This window comes from Lissotriton helveticus, chromosome 12 (assembly GCF_964261635.1).
Source record: "Lissotriton helveticus chromosome 12, aLisHel1.1, whole genome shotgun sequence".
Taxonomy (NCBI): domain Eukaryota; kingdom Metazoa; phylum Chordata; class Amphibia; order Caudata; family Salamandridae; genus Lissotriton; species Lissotriton helveticus.
In genome coordinates, this window is record NC_136073.1 from 28,234,028 (window position 1) to 28,254,446 (window position 20,419).

Consider the following 20,419-nt stretch of genomic DNA (forward strand, 5'->3'; position numbering starts at 1 on the left):
CTCTCAAAATGAGCCCAATGAGATTAGCCAAATGCTGTTTTATAAATGGGTGAACTCTGGGAATGTGGCCCACTATTTTTAAGGGGTGCCCGGGCCAAATTGTGATCCCAATCCTACCCTGCCCTTCATAGTAGGATTCCAGTGCAAGCGCCCCTCTTTGAATGCAAAGCCAGCCGCGAGACCCCCGGATAGCCGACCACCAACACCTCCCAATACAACTGATGCACCGACAGTACCACAGACGGGTGAGAAGGCGCGCCGCGCCGGCTGCGTCACTGCTTGCTTCTGGGACAGTAGGACACCGTAGGAACAAGGTGGACTGTTGCATCGCTAACAGATTGAATATTATAATTTTATTAATTCTATGGAAATTGAAAAGTAAAACGAATTCACTTTTGGAAAAAGCATTTGGTTCACACAAACCCCTTAACGTTTACTTTTTAAATTTCTTTTGGCAATAATATCATATTATAAAGTTGGGTAGATTCAACAGAGGGTAAGAAAGTACCATTTCCCCCTTATCTACAGTTAACCAATCCACTGTCAGCTCAGAAGAACTTGTCGTTGATGCGGAAGTGGGGCCTTGTGACGTCATCCGGGTTCAGGAACACCGAAATGGACTTCCCTTGATTCTCTGTCACCAACTGCTTGATCTTTCGGGCCAGCCCGTTCTCCTCCGCCATGATAGGTGGGGCGCCTTCAGCTGCTAGAGCCGCCGGCAGCACCCCGGCACCGTGCAGCTTGCCTGCCGCCTTGGCGTGCTCGATGGCGGTGCTGAGGTGCTCGGCTGGCTCGGCCCGCACCGAGGACAACTTGCGGGCCAACAATATGGCGGTCTCGTCAGAGAGGTGCTCAAACATATTACACTGTGGGAGGAAGAAGTTGGGGCAGCACTTGTTGAGCAGACAGTAGTTCAGGTCATCCACCAGGCCAAGCAGGAAGTGGGCCGTGTTCTGTGATTCCAGCAAGTAGCTGGTGGGGAGGCGGTCACAGGCCCAGAGCATGATGGTCCTCAGATGGTAGGGGCTGATGGCCCGGGGCCTGGACAGCAGTTTGACAATGATGGCCTTGCAGGCCTGGAAGGCTTGCAGCAGCGGTGATGGGATACACTTCTTCAGCTGCACCTCGCTGCGCGAGAACGCCAGGCGCCACTCGTGTGTCGCGAGCCCACCACGCGAACAAGATGGTACTAAGTAGAAGCCACCAATCACCTCCTCCTCTGTGATCTTCCCGTCCCAAAAGTGGTTCTCTGACAACCAGCCCTGGGCTACTGCTGGCCACCCCTTGAAGGACACCACAGGCACGAGGTCATACAGAATGCGGCTGGAGCCAGCGGTGAGGATTACAGTGGTCAACTGGCCATTCTGCTCTGCGCGCACTGTCCTTGGCATCCCACGTTGGGGGTTCTGGCGGATCTCTTCCAGCACAGAGGACACTGAGCGGAAGAACCAATCAGCCACCTTGGTGGGCGAGAAGTAGAGGGCACCGCTACCCGGCGGGTCCATCCCCTCTTCGCAGCAGAGTTCCCGCCAACGCTCAATGACGGTCGCATCAAAGAGATGTAAGCTGAGCCAGGTATGGCAGGGCAAGGACTGGCGCATGTCCAGGGTGACCGGTTGGTTGCGATCGTGCAGCTTCAGGGCAGGCACCAGCAGGGTGAAGTCCAGGTCATAGTCGGTACCTCGGGCGTAGTCCCCCAGCTGGTCGGGGTCCATGTCGAGCACACCCTCGCGGATGCCGCCCGACAGAAGCAGGTACTCGTTGGCAACCGGGAGTCTGTGGTCCAGCTTCTGCACCAGGCCTGAGGAGACAGAGAAGAGCTAGCGTCATGATGATGGGGAAAGAGGAATGAGTTAAGAAGGACTGAGAAAGTGACAGAATATCAGAGAAGTAAAGACCTGGTCAGAGAAGCCAGTAACAAAAGGAAAAAAAATAGTGGAAATTAGAAAAAGGCCAGGGGAAGGGAGAAAAAGGAGAGGGGAAGGGAGATCGCGATGCACTGTGGAAAGAGGGGGAAGGGAAAGCCACAGAAAAGTCAGAGCGTTGAGGTTGGAGTAGGGGAGGAAGAAGAAGAGGAAGGGGGGGGGGGACATGAGAAGTAGTATTTGAAGAAACAAGGTATACAAATCCATCAGGATTCCAGCGTCACTACCTGCATGATTTCTAGGTCTCAACCACACACAGCTTAAGTTGTTTGTTGTCAACAGACTATTCCATTTAATACCCATATGCCTAATGTGGGCTCTGGATCGGCCACTTCCAGCCATTGGCTTTTGTGTTCTTCCGGTTACAGCCATTGGTTTGTGACACTGTCAATCACATATCCCGATCAGCCCACATGCTTTCACCTCATTCAGTCATCTGTTTCTGCGTCATTCTGCCTCCAATGGAGTGCATGCATTACTGTGCACGAGGAGCTATTTTCTTTGCAGCGGCTCCCTCACTCTCCGTTGCACTTCTGCTCTTTCCCTGCTTCCCACCTGCTCTGGTTGCCATGCCCTGCACTATTCCTAGCCACTTCTAAGACCCGTGTTCGCCTAGTGGCCCACACACTCTTTCTTCAACCCCTTACCAACCTGCACATCAATATTGCCAATACTTGTATAATTTCTTTCGTAATTCCAACATCAACCAGGCGCCCATCTGGGACTGGTATTTTTCCATAAAGGCATTTAAATAGGATTGATTGCCCGTGCGTGGACACCCGCACACAGGCAGACATCTTTGAAAGGTATTCTTTCCATAAAGACATTTAAATATGATTGATTGCCTGTGTGTGGACACGCAGGCAGCCATCTTTGAAAGGTATTCTTTCCATAAAGACATTTAAATAGGATTGATTGCCTGTGTGTGGACACGCAGGCAGCCATCTTTGAAAGGTATTCTTTCCATAAAGACATTTAAATAGGGTTGATTAACTGTGTGTGGACACACACACACACACACACAGGCAGACATCTTGGAAAGGTATTCTTTCCATAAAGACATTTAAATAGGATTGATTGCCTGTGTGTGGACACGCAGGCAGCCATCTTTGAAAGGTATTCTTTCCATAAAGACATTTAAATAGGGTTGATTAACTGTGTGTGGACACACACACACGCAGGCAGACATCTTGGAAAGGTATTCTTTCCATAAAGACAATTAAATAGGGTCGATTACCTGTGTGTGGACACACACGCAGGGAGCCTTCTTTGAAAGGTATTATTTCCATAAAGACATTTAAATAGGATTGATTACCTGTGTGTTGAGACACACAGGCCGCCATCTTTTAATACTTTAGGGTGAAAAACATTCAAAAAAGTCCACCAGCGAGAGCAGATGGTTGCTTATGAGGAGTGGCCACCTCTGAGTAGTTTCGGTTATATTCATCATAAACTATGCCATGGTAAACAAGCATTGGCAAAGCTAATAGGTTGGAAACTGAATATTTAAAGTGAGACCAAGTGGCTTTGCTAATTCTTGTTTCAACTAGAAGCCTTTTCCTGACTCTGCACCTTTGGTGCTGGGCTTCCTTCGTTTTTACCTCGATCACAAAAGCCTGTCTGAACAGTAGTCTATTCTGGTAGAAGTAAAAATGAAGATTTTCATCACGACCAATAGTGCCCCAACAGTTGCATACATCATATACTTTCCCCTGTGACATTACGGTCCACATAGGTATGAAATGCTGAAGATAGCCGGGCTATAGTCAAAGGCCCTCTGATGATAGAACAAAGAATTGGAAGCATTAAGAGTCTTCTCCCATCAGAACCCAAGAAAAAAAAATATATTGAAGGGCGTCACAGATCCACCATCTCCCACAGGCATCTAAACATTTAAATGAGGGGCTTTGTTGCATGATCTGCCCCTCCCAACCCCCCATTCTCCAACAGGTCTACAATTGTGTCAGAGAAGGGCAAGTTACTTACAAGACACCTCAAGTACCTATAACTTGTGCCCCAGGGTAACTATAACTTGCGCCCTCGCCATGCACTGCTAATACCCTAGATATTACATCACTCATGACAAATTCATTGATAATATCACTGTGCATGACTTGGGCGTATATATATATATATATATATATATATATATATATATATATATATATATATATATATATATTTTGCCAATGATTCCTCATTCACCTCCACATTCGGTTTCAAGGAAAAACGGCACACCAGGTAGGTTCAGGCACAATTAGTATTTAATGTGCACTCTCCAAACAAAGACGACGCGTTTCGGCGAGAAGCAAGGACTTGATAAACCGAATGTGGAGGTGAATGAGGAATCGTTGGCAAAATAAAGTGTGGCGACTGCGGCCACCTACGGCACCAGCGTTGTAAGGCTGAGGATCGCCGAAGCAGTACTGTTTGGGATATATATATATATATATATATATATATATATATATATATATATATATATATATATATATATATATATATATATTTTGCCAATGATTCCTCATTCACCTCCACATTCGGTTTCAAGGAAAAACGGCACACCAGGTAGGTGCAGGCACAATTAGTATTTAATGTGCACTCTCCAAACAAAGACGACGCGTTTCGGCGAGAAGCAAGGACTTGCCGAATGTGGAGGTGAATGAGGAATCGTTGGCAAAATAAAGTGTGGCGACTGCGGCCACCTACGGCACCAGCGTTGTAAGGCTGAGGATCGCCGAAGCAGTACTGTTTGGGATATATATATATAGATATATATATATATATATATAGATATATATATCTATATATATATATATATATATATATATATATATAGACACACACACATACATACAATTTTTAGTATACTGGAAGGACAATGAAGCCCGAGGAAAGTGTGGAGTCACAAAGTCCTACTGTGTACAGCTCCCCAAGACTCTCCCCCATGCACGGTTGGTCCATGGGTCTGTTTAAAGGGGGTGACATGCTTACAGCTCTGCACACAAAGCATAATCTTACAGGTGGGCAGATAGGCTGAGGTTAGTGCCACCTCGGTGCTCCAACCAAAAGCCCCCCACCCCCCTGCAAGTCTTGAAATACAAGCCCACTGGTACAAAATATTATCTGCCCGACTTCTCTTAACCCAAGGTCTGTGCACGTAATACAACGTGAATGACAGGGTGTGGACGCGTGCCACAAGATAGCTCTTGGAGCAGCAGCGATGAGCATCTCCTTCAATGTGGGGGATGGGGGTCAGACCACGCAAACTCTTAACAGAGAGGCTACAGGCACAGCAAGAACCCACCTTGCTCCCCTCAGATCAACTCTCAAAGTAGCTGCCAGGATGGTCACTGGAGTAAAGAAATATGAACACATCTCTCCTGCTCTCACAGAGCTAAAATGGCTCCCAATCGGAATGTGTGCCAACTTCAGAACTGCCTTTCTCACACACAAAGCTCTGCACACTGGGAAACCTGCCTACCTGGCCGCCAAACTCATTAAGGCCGGCCAGACAAGAACCCTCAGGAGTACTAACACTACTTCTCAGTCCCCCAAAAACTCACAATCAAAAAACCCCATCACCCTCCTTCTCTGGAAACGCTCCAAAAATATGGAACTCCATTCCAGTCATATCAGAACCATCCCCTCCTTCCTAAAATTCAAAAGCCAGCTCAAAGACCTCTACCTCAACTGTACTCCCCCGAATGGTTAACTGGACCCGTCGCGTCTCATTGTTTACCAATGTTTTACTGTGTTTACGATTGCCATACTATGTGTTCGATTTTCTTCACTATAAATGTTGTAAAGCGCTCCGATACCTCCGGGTCAGGCCAGCGCTAAAATAAATAAATAAATAAATAAATAAATAAATAAATAAATAAATAAATAAAAGGCTGCTGGCCGACTGCTCAAGAAAGTACCAGCAACTGGTGCAAGAGCAGCAAACTTGTGAAAATAGGGGTCTCGCTACCATGGGGAGCAGCAAGAATACCCACCATCAGTGGGAGCACCGGAGGTGCCAGAATGGACAATGGCTGACATCCTGTGTTACGCTTTGCGAGTGGCCCAAGTCTTCTAACAGATAGGTAACAGGAACTCCGCCAACTTGTTGGAAGTGGCCTCCACTCGTCAACGCCGGATCGAGGATAAAGTCTTGATCTTACCTAGAGCACTCTGACATGCACTCGGGAGACAGCTGCAACAATAACTGGTTCAGCGAAAGCCCCAGTAGCGAGACAAAAACAAACTTTACAAGTCAAGGCTTGCCTACAGCACAGTCAAAAAGGTTAAAATACCAAACATTCCTCACTCATGCTCACTCACAATTCATGACCTAGAAGTACCATCATCCAAAGCCAAATCAACCACATATTGCGATTTACAACACTATGTTGCAATAAAGCATTGCAAGGGGAAAGGATTGTGCAACAGGCAGGAATTGACAAAAATGTTCAACCGGAAATGTTTCGTATGGATACGTATTTAATTGTTTTTAGATAGAATCTGTGCATATTTCCATTCAATAGAAAGCACTGACACAGTCTAGTCCTTTGTGGAAATTAAGTTTTGTATTTCTGAATCCTGAGGAAGGCTTGACTTTAAATATTTGTGGAGCCAAAACATTGTTGACGCTTAACTGTGATCTCACAACTACTTCCTATTTTCTTTAATACAAAATGATATCATACGTGCTGCAAATAAATGTGATTTGAGGTGCAGGTGTTTCTCTGGCACAAATGGTCAATGAAGATTTGATTCAGGAATGTGGTTTCAGAATTTTTTAGTCCTCCTCTCCATGAAACATTATTAGATCATATTTCATTTTTGACCTATATAGTTACTACCCTTATGAGGATGTTTAATAAATTAATTATGTATGGCTAGTGTGATCACTCAAGTTATTGGTGTTTGTGTGCCTGAGGGAACACAAACCACATATTCTTCGATTCTTGAAGAAACAAGCATTAGTTGTTAGTTTCAAATTACTCCATCAGGGATTCCAGCAACGTGTGCTACTCAGGCCTATCACGAAATATGCTACAGGGATTTCACATTGCTTAAAATGCAGCAGTTTGTACTATCTGTAGCCTATAAAGGGAGGGTTATATCTCAGAGGCCCATGGCTCCTTTCACTGGCATAGAGATAAGGCTTGGATTAAGTTAACAAGCATCTGCATGGTGCTATTACTCTCTGCTGTACTACCAAGCTCGACTCTGTAGTCTTTTTAGGTCGAGCAGACGTACTCTCAATGCGTGAGCATTGAGAGTGTCTGCTACAGACCTAATGTGACCCGTATTCAGGAGAGTGGACACGACTCAGACGCGCGCTTTTGCAGTCTCAGTTTTGACCGCGGGAGCGCGCGTCTGAGCCGCGCTTGCGCAGAGTAACTCACAGCCAGCCCCCACCCCTCTGCATGCACGCATACACACAGGCGGGCGCTCACACACACACGCTGCCGCCCCCCACCCACCCCTCTGCATACACACAGACACGCAAGCACGGAGCCCCACTCACCGGACACATCCAGCCCCCACCCCTCTGCATGCACGCACGCACACACAGGCGCGCGCGCGTACACACACACATACACACGCTGCAGCCCCACTCACCGGGACTTCTACTCCGCAGGACTCTTCCGACGTCAACGGGCACAGGGACACCGGCACTCCGCTCCTTGGCTTCCCGGGCGGACGCCGGCTGCACGCAGGGCTCTCCTCTCTCTGCACCGGAGCCATGCGCCAGCCACTGCAGCCTGCCTCCTGGGAAGCTCCGGTCGCGTGTCCGGCCCCGCCCCCGTCCCAACAAAGGTTGCCTGGCTTCCTGTTGAAGCCGGGCTGCTGCGGTGAGTTTGCGTTTTAACCCTTTCCTGTCTGTAGACACATCACCCTGGGCACCGCGTCAGCACATAGGACTTCGATATGTGTAAAAGTTGTGTTTTATTTTATTCGCCCGCTTTTCTGTGCTGACACTTCCTTGTTATTTTACTGTAAAAGGCATACTGTGCAGTGGCTATTGACCTTGCATGATTCTGGGATGCAACTATGATGCTCTCTTCTGGCAGTCAGAATTAGTTTCTTTTGTTCACAGGTCAGTACAGCAGTCAAGAAAAATAAAATGCATTATGTTTAATTATAGCCACTCCTAAATAAAATCGCTAAGGCTCGCATTTCGAGTAGCAAAAGCAGTTACCATTACTGCCGTGATTCTGATCGCCAGGAACGCCGTGTATGTTTAGTTTTTTTTTCCCTCTTAACCTGGAGAGTAATCTCTAAGTTAAAGTCTGTAAAGTCTGTAGGAGAATTTGGGGATGTGATAAGGGACTAACGAGCCTCGAGAGAATCACATTGAAATATCTTTAGTAGTTTGCATACTAATGTTCAGGCATAATAAAGCAAAACCGGAAACTGCTCGAAGACCTTCAGCAGTAGCTTATGCATGCTAATAACAAATGCCCCATACAGCTGCCACAAGCACACAGTCCATGAGCGTCCAAGTGATACTTGATGAAAAATGTCTTAACAGGTAATGGGGGAGCTGTTTAGCCAAAGTCCTTATTTGCTGGATTCATTGTCCGATGGTAATTTTAATTGGAAGCCATGGAATGTAATCCAGCCCTACAACTCACTGACTCTCCCTCCCACTCACTGACTCTCCCACCCACTCACTGACTCTCCCACCCACTCACTGACTCTCCCACCCACTCACTGACTCTCCCACCCACTCACTGACTCTCCCACTCACTCACTGACTCTCCCACCTACTCACTGACTCTCCCACCCACTCACTGACTCTCCCACCCACTCACTCTCCCACCCACTCACTGACTCTCCCACCCACTCACTGACTCTCCCACCCACCCACTCACTCTCCCACCCACTCACTGACTCTCCCTCCCACCCACCCACTCACTCTCCCACCCACCCACTCACTGACTCTCCCACCCACTCTCCCACTGTCCCGCTCTCCCACTCTCAACACAACACATATTGCATTACAAATGCAATAGGTGTCACATTTGCAAAAGTTTAAGCTATTGGGATTGTAAATAACAATGCTATTAATGTATCCATTTTCAAAACCAACACATACAAAAATATTGTCATTTACAATGCCAATAGCTCAAACTTTCCTAATGCGAGACCTATTGCATTGCAAATGCTTGTTTTATACAGGCGTGATAGACCGGCCGCATATGGGGCGATTTCATAAACATGGGCTTTTTGTATACGTTTATATGGTTGCCCAGGTTCAGTGTTACCATTATTGGAAGTAAATGTTAAATAACTCAAAAAAATCATAAACCTGGAGCTCAAGTGGTTTTCATCATCTGGCCCTCACCTCTCTGCCAAAGGTACACACCCGCTTCTAAACTAGGAGTCACGGAACAAAGAGCAGGTGAAGCTTCTAGTCCCCAATAGAACCTGGTCATGCGTGAAGGCTTCACCCATCTGTTGCCGTCAGCATTCTATACAGCACTCCATGGAGTGGGCTTTCTGTCAGCCCCTTGCTCATTATTGGATGACTTTCAATCAATCAATCAATTAATCAATCCATTTGTAGAGCGCGCTACTCACCTGTGAGGGTCTCAAGGCACTGACGGGAGGGGGGTGCTGTTACTGCTCGACAAGCCAGGTCTTGAGGTGCTTCCTGAAGGTGAGATGGTCCTGGGTCATTCGTAGATGTGTGGGGAGGGAGTTACATGTCTTGGCGGCCAGGTAGGAGAACGATCTTCCTCCGGTTGTGGTTCTGCGAATCCTTGAGACGAGGGCGAGGTTGGCGGAGCGGAGCTGGCGGGTGGGTGTGTAGAACGACAGGCGGTTGTTGAGGTATTCGGGGCCAGTGTTGTGGAGCGCTTTGTGTGCGTGGGTGAGGAGCCTTTCTCGTCTGTAAGTCCCTGTGATTCATTTATGAGAGATAGTGGCCTATAAGATTCACACCTCGCCTTCAGCAATGCTATAACGAGTGCCTCTTAACGAGGATGGTAGAGCACCACTGTCATATGCCTCCTCGTAGACTGCATGCAGGTGTGGGGCTAGTGGGGTCAGAGTATTCTTTATAAAATTCCCTGGCGAAGCCGTCCAATCCGGGAGCCTCGCCATTCGGCAATACGTGGATTGCCTCCCTCACCTCGTCGACTGCCACTGTCTGCGTTAGGTATTCCCTTTGTCCCGGCGACAGCCATGCCAGAGCCACTTCCTCAAGATAATGGCACAATTCATTCGACAATTCCGTGATTTTTGGTCCGTATAAGCCTGCATAGAATTGTTTGAATGCCTGGAGTATCTCTAAATTTGAATAGCACGCTGTATCTCCTTCGCCCATTATGTGTACTACAGACTCTGTACCCTTCTGCAATTGCAGCTTTTGTGCAAGGCTATGCCCAGGTCTCCCACCCTCACAATACACGCGAGCCACATGACGTTTCGACATAAAGCGTGCCTCTTGATCTGCCAGAGACTCATAATTCGACAATTGTTCTCTAATAGACGCTAAGATAGCCTGTTGGGTGACGTTCAAATTCTCTTTCTAAAGAGTGTAGCTTATCCTCAGCCTTGTTTAATTGTGTTCTAAGGCATTTCAGTACTCCTGTTTGTATGCTTATACATTTTACTCTTATTGTGATTTTAAAAGCTTCCCACAGTGAGCCTCGGCTAGATACAGAATCTGTGTTTAAAGAAAAATATTCTATCTTTGCCTTGCGGACCTCCTCTTTAAAGGCTGTGTCCAAGAGCACCGCTGGGCGGAAGCGCCAGACAAACGGTGCAGGGGCTACACTTGGAACCTTCAGTCGCAACAGGACCGGTGCATGATCAGACAGCGTCCTAGGGAGGTGTCATACTTCATCCACCCATTGGCACATCTCAGTCGAGAGTAGCCAGTATTCCAGTCTCGCCCACGTTCCATGGACCGTGGAAACAAATGTACATTCCCTCTTCTTTGGGTGTCTCAATCGCTAGGCATCCTCCAGACCGTATTCATCCATCCCACCCCGTAGAATCTTGGCTGACTGTTTGCCCCGCCACTCCGTATCTTCTGAGCGATCCATTATAGGATTCAAATACGTATTCAAATCTCCTCCCCAAATAATGTGTGTAGGTGAAATGGTGTGCAATCGTCTCCAGATATCTGAACAAAACTCCGGATCATCTATGTTTGGTGCATAGGTATTAACTATTGTAACATCAGAACCTGCCAGCTGCCCCTTGCAATTAAAAGTCTGCCCGGATCAGAGACAAATACAAATCTTTTTTTAAAAAATTTAAAAGTCTGCCCGGATCATCCACCTGGTGGTACGTGAGTGCAATAGGGATCCCTCGCCTAATCAAAAGCAGGACCCTCCGTGAGTATGTGGAATATGAGGAGGCTAAGCGGCATATCGGCCACCGGGAGCCTACGGCGCCATCCGAGCGCTTATCCAAGTGTCTCTCTTGCAACAAGGCCACATGAATATTATGTCCGGCTAAAAATTGAACTACGAACCTAACATTTTGGGGGTTGAGACCTCTCAAGTTCGATGTAATAAGGTTTATACTGTCATCTAACCGTGTCTTAGTATCTCTTCATAATGTTGTGTCGGTGCTCGAGCTGTATGGCAACCGGGGTGTATGAGACGGAAAATTGTGTATGTTTGGGGTGCCGCTCGCAGTCGAGTTCTGTACAAGCCTTCCCTGTCTTGGTAACCAGCTCCAAACTGAACTTGCCTTGTGACCTGGGAGCCCGTGTGCTCGGTCGCCATCTGCCGTGAGGAGACCACGCCTTGAGACCGGGAGCGGGACTGCGAGGACCAGAGGTGCTTGCGCAAGATCATCCCGCGCACCTGGTGCCTCTTCCCGCCCCCTCCTCTTATTTAGCCCAGCCTCCTGACGCGCGCGCGGACGGAAGCGCGGGCGAAGAGCGGGCCGTTTGAGGCCGTTAGAGTACGGCAGAGTCCGGTCCGGGCCCTCCCCTCTTTGCCTGAGCTGATCCCCAACCAACGAAGCGATGAGCACTAGAGAAACTAGAAGCAAAACTACACTAGCCGCGGCGGGAGTCGCAAAGGGCCCCATTGATAATTACTTTGTCAAAGCCGGATCTCTTCTGATTGATGAAATCGAGGTTCTGGAGAGACGAATTTCCCAGGAAATTGACTGGGTCAGGAGATCCTCAATGGGGCCAATGGCTCAAGCAAGAACCCCGGAGGGGAGGCTCGTGTCTACAATTAGTGCAATGACTGACCCGGGAGTACATCAATTCCCTAGTGTTACAACAACTGACCCTGATTTCACAATCGAGGCTCCCAGTGAACTCGAGGACATGAGTTTAATGGCCCTCCCAAATACTCAAATGCTCCAAATTTCACCAGGAACCTTTAATCCAACTCTGGAACCCAATACAGTGATAGTTAATGACAAAGAGTCTAGCTCTGACAGAGATAGGGGGGTCAGGGAAGGTGCAATACAAAAAAAGAAGAGGGGGGCAAACCAAAGAAGATAACAAGACTAAGTCTCCAAAATCTAAATCATCGAGGGGAAAAGGGGCGAAAGGAGGCACTACAGTTATTAACTTAGAGAAGCCGGGCACTACAATTTCCCCGGCCACAAATATCACTCTAGTGGATAACTCCAGCGATGACATCACACTGGAGGATATTGGTACACTTCTCAGGTTCCTACTGAGCCCTCTTGAAGCTCGATTGATCAAGATCGAAGCCAGGCTAGTTAACATCGAGAAATCTACGGTGCAACTAGTTGATTCGAAAAAACATGATCCCAACGGATCTAAAGCAGTGAAAGGGGGCCCTGATCCAAAGTTTAAAAAGGGTAACGATTCCATTCTAGTTGTAAAGAACAAGTTACCCTCTACTGGCTCTCAAAACCCACAAGTCAATTCAAACAAGACATTGCAACTCCCGGCTAACCCCAACACCAATAACGTCCCCCCAACATCTCAACATACACTAATTGCTACTCCAACTACTATCCCCCGATCCAAAGATACTGCTCTTATCCCGATTGATACTAAGGGCGATTTAACACTTATGGGAGAGAAATCCAACCCCATCCGCAAACCAAAACCTGTCAACCTTCCTCCAGAGGCTGCCCCTTACACCTTAGTCCTAGCAGGGGTTCCGGAATTAAAACCTATGACAACAGAACCAACATCTTCACTTAGGAACAAGGTTGTTAGCTGGTTATCCACATATAGACCGCTCCCGAGAGGAATAACCAGTGACATCTCTATGGTCAGGCGGGCCACCTGGGTGGGATATTCTAGAAAATCTATAAGGGGAGACTGTGTCCTGGTCACCTTCAGAGAACCGGGCACAGCTGCTTATATTTGTGCCTGGACTTCTGACGACCAAGGCAGTAACATCCAACCCCTTCCTCTCTCATTTTTCTATCCATCAAGTGTACACAACTTGGAGGATCAGAGATGGGGGTACCACCAAGAGTTGCTGGATGACTGGGAAAGTTGTCGTAGGGAGAGAAGCGCTCCATTTCATCACAGGGGAAGACCTATAGACCACTTTTTACCACACGGGGAGGAGGCAGGTTGGGAAACTATTACAAGGAGGAGGGGCGGAGGGGGAGGACTTATTAGAGGAATTCCAGGGCCCCATAGAATGCACTATCCAGTCCACTTCCCTACCTACAATAGATTTAGTAGCTTGGAAATGGTAGATTGACAATCGGAAAATGAGGGGTGTGGATCGACCACATCACATTGGATAGGGAACAGTACGCTCCCAGTACCCACATCACACACAAGGGCACAAAAGGTATTGGAACTAAACCTAGCTCTAGAACCGATCAAAGAGGATCCAACTGCGATCCATACTACTCCAAGATTGGCTCTGTGCTACTCATCCCCAATCCAGACGGCAACGCCGGAGAGTAGTGTCGTTAACACCATTTCCAAAGGTTCATCTACTACCAATCTATATTCCCTAGTTCTGATTTCATGGAACGTCGCGGGTTTAGCTAGTAAAATTGACTGCACAGAGTGGGGTTCTTTTATTAGTTCCAAAAATATACTACTTTTCCAGGAGACCTGGGTGCATGAGGAACTTTCTTTTCAGGGATACGCAGCCTTTTCTAAACCTGCCAAGTGGGGGGCAAGGGGCAGGCCATCGAGAGGACTCGCGACATGGGTAGCAACGGATCTAGGCTGCCAGGCTACCTGTTTGGAGACAGACTCCGACGATATTCTGGCCGTCCTATTAGAATGGCCAAATTCCTCGAAATTGGTGGTCGTCAACATATACTCAAGACCGGTACCCATGTCAAAAGAATCTAGTACCATAGAGGAACTCTCTGCGTTCCTCGATGGCATTCCATGGGAACTCCCATGCCTGGTGGGAGGTGACCTAAACTCACAGTACGAACCACTACCAGGCTTACGTGATGGCCCCTCCTTCGAAGAAGATTCTCGTTGGCTTGTTCCTGTGACGGCGGCGCCTCCACCCAGCGCCTGGACCCCCCTGGCCTTGCAGATAACTGCCCTTACTCTAAACCAAGGCTTAAGGGCCTGCAACAGCCGCTGCAAATCAGACATACCAAGTATCTATACTTACAACAAATCTGGTAGTGAATCGAGACTGGATTATATCCTTGTCAAATTACCAATGTGGTCACAAATAGTCGATTTTAAAGTCATTGAGAGAAGGGATAGTGACCACAATGCCCTGGAACTATCCTACTCTTTACCGGGGCACGAGGCTACAACGCTTGGCATGGATTAAGGTAAGACAGGACTCCTACTCGAAAATAATCGGAGAAAAGTCAGGTGGGAGAAACTGGCAACTAGTGGAGATAAAATACCTAAACTATATTCAAGGATTATCCCGTTATTGGAGAGGGCTTTTCAGATAGGGAAGGATGTGGAAGGAGAGCCAAATAGAGAAAAGCTCGCCCAGATACATGCAGATCTAAATAGTACGCTAGAGCTAGATTTGTTCTCAAAGGCAGGGAAAAGAAAAGCACCGTTAGCTAAGACGACCTGGTATAATGTTACTTACAGGGAATCTAAGGCCAAATTGATACTTGCAATAAAGGGGCGTAAAAGCAGGAAAGAAATTCAAGCCAGGAGAAGGTCCTATAGAAAGCTCCTGGCGAATGCGAGGGCTGAATGGGATCAAAAATATTGGGAAAACCTCTCAAGATCCCTAACCATTAAAGACTCGCGCAAATTTTGGCGTATAGTCTCTAATGGTACAGAGGATTTATCCTCAGCAATCGAGCCTAACATAGCACCTAGTCTATGGCAGAGTCACTTTCAGGCGCTGTACTCAGTAGAGAAAGGGTCTCCCAATATAACAAACAGTATGGCTGCCCCAGATTCAATTAGTGACCCTTTCACTGAAAAAGAGGTGAGGGTGGCCATAGCTGGTTTGTCCGCTGGGAAAGCGCCTGGTCTCGATGGTGTACCTGGGGACCTGTTCAAGCAGGAACCAGGGATATGGGCCCCATATCTTACATTGATATTCAATGCCATTCTGGGGGGAATGGAGGTCCCGGACACTTGGTTGGGAGCAGAGGTGGTTCCAATTTATAACAAGCATTAGAAATGCAATCGGGCTCGGATTTATTTGAGTTTGAGCTAATGGCATTGTAAATGCCAATGTATTGTTGCTATGTGTTATGGAGTGTGTTCATGTGGTGTGTACTGCCAGTGATCTCCTTGTGAGTGTGAGAATATTGCACCGTTACTGCCTGTGATGTCCTTCTTGTGAGTGTGAGGAGCTTGCACCTCTGCTGCCTGTGGTCTCCTTGTGAGTGCAAGAAGATTGCACTGCTGCTGCCTGTGATGTCGTTCTTGTGAGTGTGAGAAGCTTGCACCACTGCTGCTTGTGAGGTCCTTGTGAGTGGGAGAAGCTTGCACCTCAGCTGCCTGTGGTCTCCTTGTGAGTGTAAGAAGCTTGCACAGCTGCTGCCTGTGATGTCCTTCGTGCGAGTGTGAGAAGCTTGCACCGCTGCTGCCTGTGAGTATGAGAAAGATTGCATTGAGCATCTCTGTGCTGTGCCTGTTCTTTGTAAGGGACTCTTGCTCTGTTGCTGCTGCTGCCTTGGCACAGTACCTGCTGTGAGTGTGTAAGGGAAGCTTGCACCACTGCTGCTTGTGATGTCGTTCTTGCGAGTGTGAGAAGCTTGCACCTCTGCTGCCTGTGGCCTCCTTGTGAGTGTAAGAAGCTTGCACTGCTGCTGCCTGTGATGTCGTTCTTGTGAGTATGAGAAGCTTGCACCGCTGCTGCTTGTGATGTCCTTCTTGTGAGTGGGAGAAGCTTGCACCTCAGCTGCCTGTGGTCTCCTTGTGAGTGTAAGAAGCTTGCACAGCTGCTGCCTGTGATGTCCTTCTTGTGAGTGTGAGAAACTTGCACCGCTGCTGCCTGTGAGTATGAGAAGATTGCATTGTGCATCTCTGTGCTGTTCCTGTTCTTTGTAAGGGACTCTTGCTCTGTTGCTGCTGCTGCCTTGGCACAGTACCTGCTGTCAGTGTGTAAGGGAAGCTTGCACCACTGCTGCTTGTGATGTATTTCTTGCGAGTGTGAGAAGCTTGTACCTCTGCTGCTTGTGGTCTCCTCGTGAGTGTAAGAAGCTTGCACTGCTGCTGCCTGTGATGTCGTTCTTGTGAGTGTGAGAAGCTTGCACCGCTGCTGCTTGTGATGTCCTTCTTGTGAGTGGGAGAAGCTTGCACCTCAGCTGCCTGTGGTCTCCTTGTGAGTGTAAGATGCTTGCACAGCTGCTGCCTGTGATGTACTACTCACTACTCTACTCTACTCACTACTCTGCACTCACTACTCACTACTCTGCACTCACTACTCACTACTCTAGTCACTACTCTAGTCACTACTCTGCACTCACTACTCTACTCACTACTCTACTCACGACTCACTACTCTACTGACTACTCTACTCACTAGTCTACTCACTACTCACTACTCTGCACTCACTACTCACTACTCACTACTCTCCACTCACTACTCTACTCACTACTCATTACTCTGCACTCACTACTTTACTCACTACTCTACTCACCTCACTACTCTACTCACTACTCTACTCACTACTCTACTCACTACTCTACACTCACTACTCACTACTCACCTCACTACACTACTCACTACTCACTACTCTGCACTCACTACTTTACTCACTACTCTACTCTACTCACCTCACTACTCTGCACTCACTACTCACTACTCACCTCACTACTCTATTCACTACTCACTACTCTACTCACTACTCACTACTCTACTCACTACTCTACTCACTACTCTACTCACTACTCTACTCACTACTCTACTCACTACTCACTACTCTACTCACTACTCTACTCACTACTCTACTCACTACTCTGCACTCACAACTCACTACTCTAGTCACTACTCTGCACTCACTACTCACTACTCTACTCACTTCTCACTCCCCTACTCACTACTCTGCACTCACTACTCTACTCACTACTCACTACTCACTACTCACTACTCACTACTCTACTACTCTCTACTCTACTCTCTACTCTACTCACTACTCTACTCACTACTCTACTCACTACTCTACTCACTACTCTACTCACTACTCTACTCACTACTCTACTCACTACTCTACTCACTACTCTACTCACTACTCTACTCACTACTCTACTCACTACTCTACTCACTACTCTACACTCACATCTCACATCTCAACACTTACGACTTGAAAGCGCTGCAACAAAAGATGTTACAGTTAACCAATGAATTGGTACGCAGTTTACATACATAGGAAGGATGGACATTTACGTTGGCTTTGCTTGTTCTTCCTATCAAAACCGATGTTCGCAGCAAGAGTTTAACTCAGTGAGACATCTTGCTGTACATTATGCATGTTAGTGCTTACAAACTACTGTATTCAAACTACGTTTTGTAGTGTTCTGCTCTGCAGTGCCCTGTATGACCTCTGAGCCCTCCATTGCCATTTGACCCGCACTAAAGTGCACAGGTGCACATCCCCTCCCTGGCCCAGGGCCTGGGTTATTGCCCTGTGTCCTTTATGTGCTGCGTACAAGTGCCTAGATCTGCTTGCGTCCGTTCTGCCGTGCCATGAATAGGCGCTGGAAGGAAGCGTGTCACCTCTGGATTCATTGTGTAACAGTTTGTTCTAGCCTAGGCAGCAGTGTAGCTCACTGTATGTCTTGTGCTGTGTCATGCTGCACTGCATTCTGCAGCATTGTCTCCCATCTCATTGTCTCGCCTAGCCGGCTTTTCAAATTTTGGTTATCCATTTGTTGTTGAAAGTGATTCTCCCCGCCAAACCTCACAGGTTATTTGTTCGTCGCTGCATATTTGTTCTAGTGCGGAGAAGGGATGTTCTTGTGCAAGATCCTTGTCGATAACACCTACATCCGGTCTTCGTCCGGCTTTCCAGTTCTGCATCTGCAGTCAATGCTATTGGTCATTGTCTGTCTTTTAGTTTTCCCAACTCTACTTTAATGATAATCAGCATTTCATCTCGCCACCGTTAGAAACATAGTTGGTCTCGTTCATTATGCAAATATCCAGTTTTCTGTGTTTCATGCAGCCGCAGCCCGGTCAGCTTGGCCTACCCCAGGTGACAGGAGAGGGGGGGGAGGGGGAGGGGGGTTGAGGGGGGAGGAGGGGGGGGGAACTGGAGCACTCTCAACCCAATGGGCTTTGCATTATTTCTTTGGTGTTTTTTTAGCTGATCTGAGCCATAGTTTTCATCCGTTTATAGTGCCTGGTGCGTTTCTCAGTGAAAAGATTTGTTGTAGTTATTAGTTTTCACAGGTGCTCGGTGTGAGCTGCTATAACGCATATTTACGTGCTCCGACTTAAAGCATTTTTTCCTTGTAATCCCCTCTAGAAATGTCCTGGCCTTTTTGACATAATCCGCGAACTCCTTTTGGCCCGTGTTTTGGCAAGATAAGAGTGTTCCTGCTCGAAATAGTGTGTTATAAGAATACATAATCCTTGTATCCCACCTTCTTAAAGATTGATGGAGTTTTGGCAGCGCAAATCACGAACAGCTTGGATCCGTGTGCTGTTTTGTGTTTACACAGGCGCTCCTCGCATTGTGATGCTTTACAATTTCAGCTTGGCAAACCGGTGCAGACTAGAGCGCCTCGCAGTTCGGTGCTTCTGCTGCCGCTGCCCTGCGCGTGCCCATTACCCAGTGCGGATGGGCTCGGGGGCCATACGGGAGCACAGCGGCGCTGCTGCTGCCACTTGCACGTCCCCATAAACTGCAGAGAGCACCGCAGCACATCTACTGCTCCTGGCACGTGCCCATAAACTACAGACTAAATCAGGCGGGGAGACGGGGGTGAGCCAGAGAGCGGCAGAGCAGCTCCCCGGGCCGGCAGGAAGGAGCCGCACACGGCGTCTATGCCTGTGTGCACGCGAGGAGGACGCGCGCCAGACAAACACACTGCTAGATGGTGAACGCGCGCACACCATCTGGAATGCATTACACGGCCACCCTGACAGCTCCTAATTATAATTAATGTACTTCTTTGCGCGAGCACGAACGAAATATGCCCAAGATGGCGGAACAAAACTACATTTACCCTATCACTTCAAGCCTATTAAAACGACAACACAACGAAGACGAATCACTGGCCAGATGACAGAACACGCAAAGGAATGTGTGGAATTTGTCTCGGCCAAAGCCCTAGGAGATACTTCTTTTTTTTTCTTCTTTAACATTAGTTCTCGAAGCTCCTCCCACTTTCAGTGGGGAGGAGTCCGAGCCCTAAAAAGGGGTCCCCTCTGCTACCAGCCAATTACCGTCCAATCAGTCTTATTGATATATCCCAAAAGCTTTTCGGAAGACTGATTTTGGACCGGTTACAGGATTGGATAGAGGAGACAGGTATCTTGACCCCTTACCAGGCGGGATTTAGACAGGGGGTCTCTACAATAGACCACATTTTTAGGCTGAACCTCTTATATTGGAGGACAGCAGTAATTGAGGGTGGCACCTTGTATACTGTCTTTGTAGACCTGCGTGCCGCCTTCGATTTGGTTCCTAGGGCGAAACTATGGAAAGTTATGGAGGAGTTGAATGTCCCTGGAGACATCCTGGCAATCCTGATGAGATTACATCACAACAACTATGCCCGCGTTAGGTGTGGCAAAGGTGGCAACTTAACCGAAAGATTCCCCGTTCGCAGAGGGGTAAGGCAGGGTTGTGTGCTCGCACCGACCCTGTTTTGCCTCTTTGTGAACGGGGTAATTGCCCACCTGACCAGGATTCCCAACACTGATGCCCCAAAATTGACTGGCAGCAGGGTGCCTGCAATTATGTTTGCAGACGACACCCTGCTGCTGTCGAAATCCCCTATGGGCATTCAACGTGTTCTAGATGGGTTCATGCAGTTCTGTTTAGAGCGGGGACTTGAAATTAACCCACAAAAAACTAAATACATGATTCTCAACCCCAAGCCTCAAAATCATGCACCTCCTAGGTTGGGAACAGTTAATTTGGAACGGGTGCATACAATTGAATATTTGG

General features: G+C 47.8%; 1 protein-coding gene across 1 annotated transcript in view; it reads right to left on the reverse strand.

Annotated features, from left to right (window-relative positions):
• Positions 1–333: 333 nt before the first annotated feature.
• The window catches only part of TMEM102 (transmembrane protein 102), a 29,701-nt gene continuing 9,615 nt past the window's right edge, over positions 334–20,419 (reverse strand). Inside the window, 1 exon segment of the mRNA XM_078669079.1 lies at positions 334–1,801. Coding sequence (XP_078525205.1) covers positions 549–1,801 — 1,253 coding nt within the window. The 3' untranslated portion in view covers positions 334–548.